The 17098-nt window shown below is 28.7% G+C and overlaps 1 protein-coding gene across 1 annotated transcript; it reads left to right on the forward strand.

Moving 5' to 3' along the window:
- The first annotated feature begins 1180 nt into the window (after positions 1-1180).
- Positions 1181-3308, forward strand: LOC105843161 (uncharacterized). The gene is made up of 4 exons (XM_065794774.1): positions 1181-1402; positions 1695-2192; positions 2430-2996; positions 3134-3308. Exons 2-4 carry the CDS (start codon positions 1734-1736, stop codon positions 3260-3262), a joined length of 1155 nt encoding a protein of 384 aa, XP_065650846.1. The 5' UTR covers positions 1181-1402; positions 1695-1733; the 3' UTR covers positions 3263-3308.
- Positions 3309-17098: the final 13790 nt, after the last annotated feature.

The raw sequence follows: 17098 nt of genomic DNA on the forward strand, positions 1-17098 counted from the left end.
TGATAACTTTTAATTGACAGGCAATGTATGTTACGATTTTGTAAAAAACGTTTTAACAAAGTTTTAGCAATAAGGTCATCTATTGCCTTCTTTCTATACCGTTGATTTTCTTGTATATTTGTACATTCAGAGCCGTCACGAGGAGCGGGGGCGTAGAGGGCGTCTAGCGACCTTACGAATTTTATATCGGCAAATTGGACAATGGAGTCGGCAAAACTGGATCTGTTGTTGGCACTCGGTAAATGTCAACCAACAAGGTCTTTTTTTTCTTTCGATAAGTTAGTTGGTAAAAATATTTTTACTTTTTGACTTATGTCGGCAAAACAGATACATTACCCCCCCCCCTTCCCCATTAAAATTTCTTTGGGACGGCTCTGTGTACATTGTATGTATTCTTAAACGCTAAACTAAATTAAATACTAAATTAAATATTTTTTTTTAATTAAAAATTAATTTTATAGTGAAATTTTTAAAATTTACTTATTTGTTAATCTACTTACAGACTTATTTAACCTTTTTTTTGCATTTTTTTTCTTTAATCTACCCGTCCTAAATAAAAGTTGTTGTACAGATTTCTTTTCTGTATTTAAATTTTTATAAACATTTTGTCAAACCTGCAAGGTCAAATCTGTAATTTTATTTTCTCAAGAACTTTACATTTTTATCATATCGCTGGTAAATTTGTTTCTCCGCGCAGCGGCCTTGTTCGTCAAGTTTCGTGTTTCGGAGTTATAGAGTTGAGAGAGGGTTATAAACACAATTAAGTAGCCTGATCGTCTGTAGTGGCCTTCTGGGTCTTGGGGAGGTGAATTAACAACAAAAACAACAAAAAATATTATATTATAAATATTAAAAGTACAACATTTTTTAAATCGATTCTAAAACTAAAAACTCTTTTAGAAATGGGTTGACTTTGCATATCGGATTTTAATAATTGCATCAATAATTATATAAATTCTTAATTGTCTACTTTGAGCTTTGAGCTTTAACTTCCTATTTATAATGTAAAAAATACTGTCGCTTACTGTCGCTTATATATTAATTAATTTGTAATGCTAAGAAAGGTGAAGGTAAGTTAATAAAAACGCGCTCAAATAAAAATAGTTGAAAAAAAAATCATACCTCAAGAAGACATTTAAGGAATTTTTTTGGAAGTAGAAACTGCAAAAATACCTACTTCAGTTTCGTTAAATAGAAAAAAGCTGAAAAAGTTAAGAATAAATAGTTCTTTTTTATTTAAAAATTCCAATTTTAGAAAAATATTGTTAAAGAAAAATCAAGAAAAGTTTTGCATTTGAAAAGACATAATGTTCACATGACTCATAGGAGATCTTCGTCATTTTACTCTATTAAATAAATTTTTATTAAAAACATTGTAGTTACAATGAAGCGAGAATAAAAGGTATACTTTTTAGAATTATGAACTACCACATCAATAACTTTTTGATTTTTAGGATTTTATTCGCCCCTCCTTTCACAGACATGTTTAGAATGAGCTAAATATATCTTTTTTAACAAAACTATTTTTAACTGGAGAACTATCAATATGACGTGCCAGGTTATGGCAAATCTGTTTTATTTATCTTAATATCTTCAAACCCCTTACTTTCTCTATTTTTTTGACATAACTTATACCTGTCCCTAATATAAAAATATGCTTCAGGTGTGTGAACATTTTCAATGACTCTTTTTAGTGTTACTGCATTTATCAAATAATTCGATAATTTTGACGAATGTTTCAAAACCCTCAAATGCCTTTTTTAATAAATCATTTTGAGCAATACAACAATGCACTTAGTTATCCACCCGAAAATACATTTATGGGAATGTTGCAATCTCCATATTTTCCACATTCAATTTCCAGCGATTATAAATATTTAAATGCAACAAATTTATGGCCTTTCCAGCAACCCTTTTTACAAGACCAAATTCATATGTTTGCTTCACTGCCTTCAATAAATGCATCAAGTTCGTCATTCCTTCCGATTCCTGGAAATTTTTTTACACACCAAAGTCGCATCGCACAAACCGAAAAATATGATTTGAAAATTCCAAATGTAGATGCAGAGAATAGTATTAATTTGGATTCGCAAACAATAAACCGTTTAAAAAGAGAGTTCTCATATATTAATACAGATGGCTTTCAACCGGACGATGTAGAATGTTTGTCTTTTTCTTCACTCCTAAAACCGGTAAAGTTGACGTTTCCAAGAAAATTTTTTGTATTGTTTATAAAATTTTATATTTTATAAATTATTTAACTGTAATTCAAAGTATAAATAAATAATTGTATAGTTAATTTTTTATAAAAAAATATTTAAAAAAGGTTTTTTTAAATCATCTTTAAGTTACTACTTATGTAAACATATTTACCGAATGCATTGTGAAAAATTGTCTTTTTTAATTTTTATCTTTTGTTTATACTTTAGAAAATAAGTTTTGGTAATTGTCCACAACATGCAGAAAAAAGTGCTTTAAATAAAGGATTTTGTCTTGATCAAAATATTAACATGACTATAAAAGTTAAAAATTGCGCAGGTACAGTTGCATCTAATTTATTTTCTCATGTTTATGATACCAATTTATCAAATAATGTTCTCAATAAAAATGATGTTAAACTAAAACAAAGACGAAAAAGAAAAAAGTCTATTTGTTCAAAACAATGCCCGATTTTAGATGGTTCAAAAAAAAAAGTTAAAGATGTGGAAACTGTACCTTCAACAAAAAGTAACAGTTTTACAACATCAAATAACGTTTTTTCAAAAAACAATCTGGAAATGAGGCTATATTATGAGAAGAACGAGTTTCATGGTTACACTCAGTATTTACGTAAACTAGCATCAATAATTAGTGATGTCAACTTTGATGATAAGTTATCTCAATTGTTTTATAACCAGTTATCTAGACCTTTTGAAGATACTTGTATGCAACCTTTAAAATATTGTGAAAGAAATGTTGATAACTACGCAAGAATCCTCACAGAATCAAAGAAAATGGTTGTTTATTAATATTTATTATTATTTTTTTTTGTCATCAATCATTATGAAACCTTTTATACTTTTTTATAAGTTTTTTATCTTTCATAAACAGTTATCAGAATACCTAAATTTTTTTTTATTTTTTTGTTTTACAGCAATCAGTGTATGCAGACTGTAGTCTTTCAATGCAATATGATAAATACCCCTTACAAATGCAGTTCGATCAAGCTATGGAACATTCAAATCCAATACTAATAAAACATTTGAGATTATCAGTAGAATGAGTAAAAAATTTTATAAAAAGCTTTAGCTGTTATTTTATGTTATCGGTTATTACATAGTACATAAAAACGCATTTTAATGCAATTTTTTGAAAAAGATTTAAAAAAATTTTTCAGTTATACTTTCAAAATTTTATTACAAAAAAAAGTTATTTGTTTTCTAGAAACCTTTTTCAGCAGTCAGCAGTTTTCTAACATTTTGACAGTATAAATATCAATAAATGCGAATATAAATTCTCACTGGAAATGTCATACTGAAATAGCCATCAGTACATCCAGGTTGTACATACAGTACATACAGGTTGTGCATACAGTACGTGCAGTTTGTATTTACACAAACTCAAATCCTCAAATCCAAAAATATTTATTTTTTATCTTTTTTTTTTCTTTATCTGGAAAACTGTCTGGATTAATGTCAACATTTGAATAGTTGAAGCAAACTATATTAAGATAGTACTGATCTGCTAAAGTAATTATGTTTGTGTGTATATATCAGGTTTCCTATATCTGCTTTCCCAGTTTTATTAATTTCGGCTATTGATTTTTTTTATTCAAGTTACCTTTATTTTTCAAATGATAAATATTTTACGATTTTAGAAGACAGTTGAGTTAAAATATAATAAAATATAATAAATAATAATAAATTTTTTTTTTGTTGTAACGAAAATTCTTTTTGTATTCGTTCAGTATCAACTATCACATTTTTTTTTTATTATTATTAATTGATTTGAATACTACAACACTGGTCAACAAATTTTTTTTTCAGCTGGTATAATTATGTTTCTCTAGTTAATTCTAACATGCTGAATTCAATAATCGCATTAGTTTTTATCCTATACGTCCCAATATCTAGGATTATTCGAAAAACACTTTTAGTGTAAATGCTGCTTTTCGTATGAATAAATATAAAACATGACATGAATAAGATATGGTTACAAGTGTTTAGAAATGATGAGTGAGCTTGGACTGTCATTTATGAGTCTCTTGAGTGTCTCTTTTTAAAAACCAATAATAATCGGCCGTCATAGCTTCATTCCATTTGTCTTGATACCTCTTCTCCGAATCTCCTGATGAAACCTTTCACCATGTTCGTCTGAAACTGCACTTACATTTTGTGGGAAAAAGTCGAGATGAGAATCCAAGAAATGTAGTTTTAACGACATTTGACAACCCAGTTCTTAATAATGCTTCACAAGACTTTCTACCAGATTCTTGAAATCATCTGCCATGTTGTTTCCCAGGAAGTTATGAACCACAATTTTAAATGAATGCCAAGCATTGCGTTCAGCTGATGTAAGAGTTTCCTCAAATTTCCTATCTTTTAGGAGCTCTCTTATTTGAGGCTTATCAAACATACCTTCTTTATTCATTGCCTTAGAAATGATTCGAAAGAACTTTGTTTGGACTTACTTAAAGCCAGCGCCGTTTTTACTCATTGCTTTTACGAAACATTTCAATAAAACTAATTTGATATGCAATGGAGGAAGCACAATTTTCAGCAGTTTAACAAGTGGAATGTGTTTAACATTGTGGTATCCTGAGATAAATTCTATACGTTTGGGACATATCTTCTTCACACAATGATTTTTGGTGTCTCGGCTATCCCAGAGGCAGAGGAAACATATATACTTAGTGAAACCCAATTACAGTCCAAGCAACAGGGCATCTACTTTAAGGTAATTAAAATAATCCAATTGTGGTTGCCATAGCTAACACAGTTAAGTACAGTTTTCATTGTCTAGTAAGTTTTCTGCAGTCCCACTGCATGAGCTATTGGAATGGAAGGATATTTGTTTCCAATATGAATTAATACTGCCTTTAGAGAGTATTATGAGGCGTCGATAAAGAGACGCCATTAATTAGAGGAATAGGCACATCCAAGTTCAGTTAACAATCCTTCAACATTCGTACAAAAGGTGATACTATTTTGTTTGATGAAATATTTTGAGAATCTTTTATGTCTGTTTCGGTAAATGGTCACTCTGGTGTCAGGTGTTACATGTGCCACTCTTGTAGTCAAGAACCCAGAACCTCAGCTTTCTATTTTGATAGATGTAAGTCTCTGATGAGATCACTCAGCTCCTGTTGGTTAATAAAATTTGGAGTTGATTCCATTTCAGGCATAAAGCCATCATTGCCATTTTCTTTGTTTGGTTTGTTTGATGTATCTGGAGAGGGCTTGAATACACTTGGTGGAGTTGGAATAGTTAAACTGTCACTGTGAGGTACTGGCAACTTTGCTGAATCACAAATTGGATAAGTTATATTGTCCTTTGACTTTAGAAAATGTCCCTTGATTTTTGTTGAACAAAAATAGCACTCGGTGGTATATAGTGATCTCGTGGCTCCTTCCATATCATAGGAAGGGCAAATAGCAGGCCAGTTGGTCTTTTTCCATCCAACCATTTAGTCAAACACATGTAGCAGTTGGTGTAACTATACTGAGGCGCCCACTTCTTGCCATCATTTTCCATCTTGAATCCAAAATAGTCGTAAGCAGTAAGAAATTTGCATTTTTCTCTTCTGTCTTTAAGTAGCATAATGACTACAAGTGTAACAGAAATTGTTTGAGCTATTTTTACAAGACCGTCTGCAGATTGAAGACATCCTTCAATAAAATACAAATAGGATCTAAATTATGCCGTAATTTTTACTGTAAATTGAATATAAATATAAACTTGCATTTACACAATTTAAAAAAGGAATGTTTGAAATTGAAAGTGAATAAATTAAGAAAGAAGAAAGATATGAATAATAAAGTTATAATAAAAAGTATAAATTAAGAAAGAAGAAAGATATGAATAATAAAGTTATAATAAAAAGTATAAATTAAGAAAGAAGAAAGATATGAATAATAAAGTTATAATAAAAAGTATAAATTAAGAAAGAAGAAAGATATGAATAATAAAGTTATAATAAAAAGTATAAATTAAGAAAGAAGAAAGATATGAATAATAAAGTTATAATAAAAAGTATAAATTAAGAAAGAAGAAAGATATAAATAATAAAGTTATAATAAAAAGTATAAATTAAGAAAGAAGAAAGAAAGAATTGTTTTCATAAAACTCTTTTAGAAAAAAGGTTTTGAATGAATAGAATAAACATTGATGTTCTAGACTCTCCTCAACTGGTACCAATATTTCATGCAGGCCTGAAGTAGATGATGAGTAAAAGTTATTATTTAACTGTTTAATTATTTACTTTGTTATAAATAGTTGAAGTACATATTTTATTATGGCAAAGACTAAGTATCAATTAACCTGGTAAAAGAACTACCCAGGGATAAAAGCTTTAATTAGGTTTATTAACCATGGCTTCTAGAGACAATGTTTTGCGGATATTATTATTTCAGCTGGTATAAGCCAGCCTAATCATCATTTATAGACAAAAAAACAAAAAGAAAATACAAAATCCCTTTTTTAAACTTGTGACAAATTTAATATGCTTTGCTCTAAAGATATCTACAAAGAGCATAATGCAAAGCGCTGAAGAGCTTGGGTTCGGCAAGTTACTTACCGATAACGTTGCTACCCGGTAATTTGCTGGTAATCTACCGGTAGCTTAAATCTAGTTACCGGTCACTTCCAAACGGATCAACGCAAGTGCTTTAAAAAATTAAAATATCTAATTAAGTGGATGTTCTTTAATCAAATGTTTTCATATTTTATATCTTTATTACATTTATTATAAATGTTTTACTATAAGCATTTAATATAAATATTTATATCAAAAGTAAGTGTTTTAATTTAAAGTATTTTTTATGTAAGATTGTTATATTTTTACTTAACTGAATGTATAAAAATAAATTAAATTGCTTAAGATTTCGAGGTGCTGTAAATTGAAGTTTAGTTTACAGCACCTCAAAAAGCTCAGCAATTTAACATTTTTATATAAATTTTGTTTTTAAGTAAATATAACAATTTTACATAAAAGTTCAAATAAAATATTAAGTCTTTTAGAGCTAAATAAGTTTTATATAAAAACAAAAGCGTTGTTTATGTGTTTAAATAAATAAAATTATCACGTTGTTGTTGAATTAGTATTAATTGACTGAGTTGAAAAGTCACGTTTTACTGTTATTTAACATTGATTTAGATGAAAGCTAAAATATGTATTGATAGATATCTAAAAAGCAGGAATATTTTTACTAAAAGAGGAAAATTCATTCTCTGTGGCATTGAAGTTTATTGGTCGTCTGATAAATTACGCAGCCCTAAAAGAGCTAATTGTTCTGGTATATCTGATTAAGAAAAACAGATTTTTTTTTGATAAACCTGTAAGTAATAAGTTTGGTATTAGTAAACAACATAGTGGTGCTAATTTGATAAGTCAACAAAGTGGAAGATCTGATATTCCAAAAGAATTTAATAAAAATGCTAACATAATAAATTGGATGGACACTTTAAGCAAACCTGAGCAATTGCAATATAATGAATTATTGTCAAATTTTGTTTTTCGAACTGGAATTCCATTTAATGTTATAAACTCTTCAGCTTTAAAAAACTTTATAGGTGCTTTGAGACCGGCTTATTTAAACCATATGCCTTCAGAAAAAGTTATTAGAACTACTCTTCTGAGGAATCAGTATGAAAAGTATTACAATATTGGCTTAAAAATGATTTGTGAAAGTCCTTATTTTTCAATTACAAGTGATGGTTGGTCCAATATACGAAGTGATCGCCTTGTAAACTATGTTATCATAATTCCTGGAAAACAACCTTTATTTTTTAAATCTATAAACACTTGTGGTGTTTCTCAAACAGGGAAAACTATTGCTGAAGGTATTTTAAATTATGTAGAAGAATTAGAAAGTGATAAATGTGTTTCAATTATAACTGATAATACAAGTTCAAAGAGAAGTGCATGGGATATTATTGAATGTAAGTTTCCTAAAATTTTTGCTAAGGGATGTGCTGCTCACGTTATTAATCTACTCATAAAAGATATAATTTCTTTGGATTGTTTTAAAGAAACGATGACATCTGCTTTACAAGATGTCTTATTTATCAAAAGAATACAATTGCTTTCATATAGGTTTAATGAATTATAAAAACAGTATAGAATTCAAAATACCTTAGTGATTCCTGTTGACACTCGTTGGTATACTCATTATAATTGTTTATCAAAATTAATGAATGCTAAATTTATTATTGAACTCTTAATTGAGGATCACATTATGTCAAATATTAAAGAATCAGAGAAAAAAAAATCATTTATAAAAATTGTTTCTGATTGTGAGTTTTGGAAAAAAGTCAAAAGCCTGTTAACTAGGGCATGGAATTATTACCGCTTTTCATAATTACCGGTAACGGTAAAACCCCAGTTTTTGCCATTTTTATTACCGGTAAAACCGGTAATTTAAAGTTTTTTCAAAGAAATAAAAAAAGGCTTGAAATGCAGCAAACCGACTTATAATTAACACAGATTTATATCACATAAAGTTAATCTTATATTAAGCTCAAAACAATACATCCACTTTCAGATATTACAGTTAAATATCACAAAAAAAGAGCTTAAACAGTTTAAATAAACTCAAGTTCTATAGATTGACTGATATAACATTTAACACAGTTGTTAGGCATTCAATACAGAAATTACTGCTGATTGCTGAGCTTTTTTCAACACAAAATAAGCTCGTAAAATGCATAAGGCATCAAGAGTATTATCATTCAAGCTTGATCTGAGTTTTGTAACAAAAAGACCACTTGCTGAGAAAGACTGTTCAGCTTCAACACTAGTTACTGATATACCCATCAATGCATTATACAGCACTCTGAATCATTTAAATAAATCAATAGATTTATTATATCAGGATTTCTTCTTTCCTTTATTCTTTTGACTAACATTTCTAATAACTCTTTGCTGAAAGTTGAATTCTGCATGCTCAATTTAAGGCAAATAAACTTCAGAATCTGATCACTTGAAATCAATGTTGCATCTCGTCTACATAAAGCTTCTGTTCCCACTTTTACTGGTTCTAGGGCTGCAATCAATTCTTAAAGCGTGTTAAATTCTTCATCGGAGAAGCTTATTTCACTAGAAATTTCGATCATGGACATCTTGATAGGCTTCTTTAGCTTAACAAATCGAGACATCATGTCCACCAAACTATTCCACCTAGTTTTTGAGTCAAATATAAGTGATAATTCTTTTTTAAACTCAGCTAGAACGTGCTTTTGAAGAATATCATCGTTTTTGACAGGGGACTTGCGAAACAGGCGTACAAAACATCTTACTTTTGAAATAATGTGTCTCAGATCTTGACACACTTCAGGGGGATAATCATCTTCAATTACTACCTGAAAGTGTCAGTAGTTAAGATGATTTTTTTAATAAAAATAGTCTTATTTAGATGCCTTATACTTTTGAATAATTGTATATAATACTTACTTGTAATCCAACACCTTTATCTTCGTAATCGCTGTCATCAGAGATGGAAATATCATCAAGTGCAAAATCATCTTCTTCATCGAGATCAGGAATGACTTCTTGGACCGGAGTTGTTTTGTATAAAACATCACAGACTGCTAAGTGGATGCCATATGCCAAGCACAATTGATGGGTTGGTGAAATAGCTTTTCCGAATTTTTTCATTACAGCAGCTTGTAGCTGCCACAATATTATATAATTGATGCTTGTAGCATCAGTTGTAGCTGCCACAATATCAGAGTCCAGACAAATTTCAAATTCTTTTAGCTTTTCTCTAACAATGGTCACAGCTTTATCCGCCGGCATTGAGCCAAAAATTCTTACCATTCCCAAATTCCAATGCCGATTCTTGACATGAACATTGATATTAATAAACCTTCTGTTACGAGATGATGTGTATTCATCAAGAGTAATGCTAAAACAAATTTTGTCTTTCTACATTTCTTCAAACTGCTTTTTATTTTTTTTATTTTTATTTTTTTATTTTTTTATTTTTTATGTTAGGTGCCCCAAGAAGTCCTAACGGTCTTGTCACAGAGCACCGCGGAAGTGCATTTATAAATGTCTTTAACTTCAAGACAGCGCTTCATAATAATTGCTTTGATCGATTTTGCATCTTTTGGCAAGTGGTATCCTTGAGCTCCTAATGCCGCTCTTAAACGTTGACTTTTTGCCAGTACTCGAATTGGTAATCTATCAATGACGACTAACTCGGACAAGACAACTGCCAAGGAATCTTTTTGGGTCACGAAGAAGTGATCAATTTTTCCAACTTTTTGTTCAACTTTGGCTGATACTTGTTTCATAGCATCGGCCTCGATACGATGCATTAATTTGAGATGAGATCTCATACCACTGGTAGATCCACTTTTGCACTTGATTTCTTTGCTACAAGTTTTGCACTTCGCCAGCTGCAGTTCCTTGCTGTGTAAGAAGTGCTTCCATACCTCGGAATTATTGTTTCCTGCAACGAAGGTCATCTTCGTGTTTATTGCTTTTTCATCAAAGAACTGCTTTCTCTCACTGTTTAGGAGTTGCCAAATTAAAATGAAAGCAAAATACCAAATTATTTAATTAACAAAATATCATTTTTAAAACCGCGGTAATAGATTGAGAAAAAACCGGTAACGGTAATTTTGGGAATAAAAATTACCGGTAAAAACCGGTTTCCATGCCCTACTATCAACTATACTTGAATTTCCAAGTAATATAGTTGGAAAATTTGAAAGTGATAATCATGATTTAGCAAACATTTACAATGATTTTAAAAGACTCCTCTGTCATTTTGAAAAACATGATTTAGATTCAGGAATAATTGTCAAGTTGTTATATGAAAGGTGGGCCTTTCTCCATACAGAATCTATGGGATTGGCTTTTGTTTTATCACCAATATATGCTAGTGATAACATGATTGGTTCAGATAAATTAGACACTTTGAAACAATTAAAAAAATATTTTATGATTCAGAAGAAGAAATCAGTTTAGCTATTTTTGAGTTGAATAAATATTTAACACAATTTGTTTTTATGTCAGACAGTATCAAAGAAGAAATTTTTAAAATGTCAAATTTTTAATACTGGGCAATTGTTGGAAAAAGCAAATTTCCAAATTGATCTAAAATTGCAATCAGGTTATTCACAGTTCCGACATCTTCTGCTTCTAGTGAAAGAGTTTGGAGCACATATAATTTCATTCATGAAAAGAGAAGAAACAGACTGTTAAATGAAAATGTGGAAAAGTTAGTTTTTCTTTACATTAATTCATCTTTATTAGACAAGGAAGATAAACAAAATTACATATGTGATGAAAGCTATATTGAAGAAGATGAAGAAGAAATGACTTTATTAAGCTCTTTTTACGATTTGACTTAGTGACCACTTTTTTTAGCAGAGAATATATATTCTTGAAGTTTCAAAAGTTTTCTTATGTTTTATGCAACAAATTAATCTTTGAAACTATATTTAGTGTGAAAAACAGGAAAGTTTAGTAATTGAACAACAAAAAATTATAACATATTTATTCACCCACTTTTGTTACTCATTTGTTATTAGATTTGTTCATTGTTTATTACAACATTTTTTTTCTTTATAATGTTATAAAACATTTATTGTATAGTTTTTATATTATTGTTAAATAAATATTTGTTATTTATTATTCATAATTAAAGTATGCGCTGGGGATGAATATGGAATTTACGAAACTTAGCGACAGATTTAAGAAAGGTGTTAAAATTTTGTGGCACAAAAACAAACAAAAATGGAACAGAAGTTCTGGTCGGGGTTAGGATTTTCCATGTTTTGTTCCAAAATATGGAAACTAGACGGAAAAAAAGACGTTTGTGATCGTGATTTGACTTTTCCGAATATTATTGGAGAGACAATTTTCTTTTGCAGCATGGCACCAATGAAGGTGATCATTTTTATACTTTTACCTGTTAAAAAAATCTCACATCGAATAGTTAATACTTTAGTATAGAAAGATTTTTCAAAGAATTTGAGCTAGTTTTTAAAAGAATTATGTCCAAAGAAAAAATATAAAAACGAGGCTTAAATAAAATAATGAAATGAAATCATTGAATTACTTTAAACTAAACTCGGCGTTTAACGCTTAATTGGTACAACATGTTTAAAACTTGTTTGCATGAAATTTCGGAAACTAAACTAACTGAAATTGTATATATATATATATATATATATATATATATATATATATATACAGTATCGGACAAAACATGGTGGACAAACTCTAATTTAGAACAAAAGTTGATCAAAAACTAAAAAAAACTAGTAAAACAATTGAACATATTATTTTTTATGTAGTTTATTATGTTGTTAACAAAACTTAAAAGTTTTGAATCATACTAAAAATCACTAAAAAAGTTTTAAAACACATTTTCCCTAACAAACTACATTTTTCTTTGGACAAAACAAGGTGGACATTCAAAAAATCGACTGAAAATTCAAAAAAATTCAAAAATTAACTTATTATTTTTCAAAAAACTTCAAAAGTTAACTTAATATTTGGTAGGACCTCCTTTACTTTTAATTACTTCTTTCATTCTTCGGGGTATAGAAGCAATTAATGAGTCAACAATTCTCATATCAATCTCTCGCCAGGCCTTCTCGATTTGTTCAAATAATTCCTCACTGGTCTTCACATTTGCACGCTCAATCTTATTGTCAATTATTTCCCACAAATTTTCTATGGGATTCAAGTCAGGGCTTTGTGCAGGTCACTCCATTATGGTGATATTCTTGTCCTTGAACCATTGTTTTACAATTTCTGACGTATGTATGGGATCATTGTCCTGTTAAAAAATCCATTTTAGGGCATCTCCCATTCAGCATGTGGTAACATAACATCTTCCATTATATCTTTGTAAACAAAGCGGTCCATAATTCCATTAATTTTGTGAATAGGACCAGTTCCTAGTGCTGAGAAACAACCCCAAACTATAGCAGACGTTCCATGCTTAACACTCTTCTTGGTATATTTAGTATTGAATCTTAGTGTTCTTTGGTCTCCAGACTCGCTTCTTGCCGTCGCTTCCAAAAAGGTTATATTTTGATTGATCACTAAAAAGTATGTTTTTCCACTGGTCTACAGTCGAATTTTGGTGTGCTTTGGCAAACGCAAGTCTTAGCTTTCTATTTTTAAAGGAAGTTAGTGGTTTCTTGGCAGGCATTCGAGAAAACAATTTTGCTTCGTTAGCTCTTCGTCGCACAGTGCGATTAGAGATTTGTAGTTCAAGTTTTTTGGTTAATTTTGAGGATGACAAAAATGGATCTTTTTTAAGCTCTTTAACAATTATTCGATCTAGTCTTTGTGTTGTTTTTCTTGGACGTCCGCCCCGATGGTTTGTTTTATAGCAGTCACGAGATCCAAATGATTTGACAGTTTTGCTTACAGTCGATTTAGCTATATTATATTTTCTACAAATTTCAGCTTGACGTTTTCCGCTTTTAAAATCATTAATAATATTTTCACGTAAAACACTTCCTAATTTGTCGTAAGCCATTTTAAGTTGCAACTTACTCCATATATCACAAGTTAAATCTATTTTTAGTTTAATTGAAAAAATAATTGGCCAGACGTTCCAAAATCTATTTTATTATTTTAGAGTAATGTTAGGATAAAAGTGAAAACAAAAGAATGCGGTAAATTGAATAAAGACAATGAAATCTTATAAAAAAAGCTTCGTTTTGATTTGTCCACCTTGTTTTGTCCAAGGAAAAATGTAGTTTGTTGAAAAAAATGTGTTATAAATTTTTTTTGTGATTCTTAGTATGATTCAAACGTTTTAAATTTTGTTAAGAACATAATAAACTATTTAAAAATTAATATGTACAATTGTTTTACTAGTTCTTTTTAGGTTGTGATTAACGGTTGTTCTAAATTTGAGTTTGTCCACCATGTTTTGTCCGATACTGTATATATATATATATATATATATATATATATATATATATATATATATATATATATATATATATATATATATATATATATATATATATATATATATATATATATATATATATATATATATATATAAATTAGTAAAAACACTTATCTAATATTTGTTTTCTTTAACACTGTGTTTCACCATCAGTAGGTTCAGTAGGAACATCAGTAGGAAGAAAACAAAAACATTCATGTTTAAATGTAGAGAAAATTTGCTGCCAAATATATTGCAAAATCTTTATTGTATGAAACTTAAAAACAAATATAATCTTCGAATACATAACAATCTTATTGCCCCTTTTTGCCGTTAAAGCAAAGACCAGTTTTTTGTTTCTTATTGAGGTCCTTATCTCTGGAACAAAATAGTCTTACCAAATTTTGATTTTGTCTACTCAACTGACTTTTGCTTCATTCAAACAAAAACTTAAGCAAATTATATTTGTAATTGAAAATACCTTTTTCAATTACAAATATAATTTATTTGTAATTTAAAAAGATACTTTTCAATTACAAAGATTTATTTTTAATTTTTTTATTTGTTTGTTGGTTTAACATTTTATCTTGGCTTTTTAAGATTTTATCTTGGTTTTTAAATGTTTTTTCATCAAGGTGTATTATTATTTCACTAGGGACATTGTATTTTTATTAAAAATTAACCATATATTTTAAAGGGCTTCATGACAAGATCCTTATGATCGTCTAGAAGTCCTGTCGTTACTAATGTAAAAATAGTAAAATATATTTAGTTTTTGTAATATTTTTAAACGGCAAAATATTATATATATATATATATATATATATATATATATATATATATATATATATATATATCAGCGTGACGTCATCAGTACCGAATAAGGGCCCAAAATGACTTTTTAAGCACATTCAGAAAGACACGTAAAGTTTTTCTCATTTAAGACATCAACCTTAAACTATTTAATTAGTTTTTGTAATGTCCACTTCATTTCCAAGAAAAAATCACACGTAGCGACCAGATAGGTATGTTACATGAAATTTTTTAATTTATCAAATTCTAGGTTGTTATATATCATTAAAAAAAGCTTCCTTTCAATATTCCAAAAGTGAAACAAATTTTAAAATCAAACCACCCTACAAAAAGTTATGACGCTTTAAGTAACGATTTTTTTGATATTAGGATTTGATCGCAATAGTTAATATTAAATAGTTAATAAAAACTTTATTTTGACCGCAGAAACTGTGGTCAAAATAGAGTTTTTATTAACTAAAACTTTTATAACTTAATTAATTATTATCCAAAAGTTTATATCTTGGTATCAAAAGATAGATATAAGAGTTATCTACAAATTTATAAAGGTTTTTAGATTACGGGCGCATCTGGGGGGGGGGGGGGGGGCAATAGGGGGCATAAAAACCACCATCCTTACCGGCAATAAAGACTCAATAAAGATGTTTTTTTAATTAGCTATCAGACCACAGTCAAATATAGAAGTTTCATCATTGACTGTGGGTGGATGTAAGGGTGATGGTTTCAAACACCCCATTATCAAAAATGGCTCTTTTTTTTTATAAATATTTATCTTTATAATTAAAAATAAATCTAGTATTCAAATTAAAAATGATATTTTACTTCTTACTTTACAACATCACTAGCAGCGCAACCTTTGTTTCAAAGGGTTTAGGTGAAGGAGGGCGTGTCGTTCCTCCCCCACCCCTTTTAACAACCTACAAAAAAATTATAGTTTTCATGAGATTCGAAAAAATATTTAAAATGTAATTAAAATAATAAATTTTAATATAAAAACATCGTTTACCAAAATTCAAGATACATCACACAATGTTTTGTGTTAGAAATGGTCCCCCCTCTGACCTAAAAAAATGAAAAAAAAAAAATGTTATATAATATTATTTTAATTAGTTTACATCTTGGCTTTTAATTAATGATTAAGATGTTAAATTCCATTTATAAAAACTATACGAAGAGTACACGGGAAGAAAACGGCAGTCACATTTAAACAGTTTTGAGAAAGTATATATTAATCACTTATAAAAGTTTTTATATAAAGCATAGAAGCAAATTAGAAAAAATTATTTCTTGATTAATTTATCTGAAGTGTACATTTTTAATAAAATATTTGTAACGTGTTTTATTAAAAAAAAATTTTTCCTAACTTTATACAAAGACTTTTATAAATGATTAATATAGTTTGGTCACTACATATAAAAAAAAAAGGGAAAACTAAACATTTTGAGCGGACGTTCTAATTTTTGTATAGACTTGTTCTATATAACTTAAGAAATTTAAAAATCGATGCCACTTATTGAAAAGATTTCAAGTATATAATATCCGCCATGTTGTTTATAAATTGAATACCACAAAGCATTTATTTAGTTTTCACAAGTTATTGACAGGGGGTTAATAATTTGTAAAATAAATGTTTTAAATATAATTACTCAAATCTATGTAATTAAAATTTGATAAACCTCACTTAAAAACAAATTTGTCTATAATTGCTTCCTAATATTGTATTAAAATTATAAAATACTTTTAATTTAATAAATCTAAAAAAGAAAGCTTGTTCCCGTTCTTTGTTTACGAAAAAAAATGTTTATTTTTCAAAAACCGTTTACAAAAAAAATGAGTTTTATTTATTTATTATTATCAAAGTAAATAATGACAAATAGCAAAAAATCGCAGCATCTTAATCTAGTTCCTATAAAAGAAATTAAAAATGCTTGTAAACTTCATCGAGGAGAAGTTGGTCAAAATAATAACAAACTGCGTAGTTTTACTGAAAATGCGCTTGCGAAAGTGAAGAATGCTTGGTAAGTCACAAGTTAAATGTCCAACTCAATTTGTTTATTTATATACTGCTTAAAACAATGGTACGGAAAAAACAATAAATAGCATGGATTTGATAATAATATTTTTTTATTTATTTTAGTCAAATTCGAAATGACTTTAAA

This window comes from Hydra vulgaris, chromosome 04, assembly GCF_038396675.1.
Source record: "Hydra vulgaris chromosome 04, alternate assembly HydraT2T_AEP".
In the NCBI taxonomy this organism is placed as follows: Eukaryota; Metazoa; Cnidaria; class Hydrozoa; order Anthoathecata; family Hydridae; genus Hydra; species Hydra vulgaris.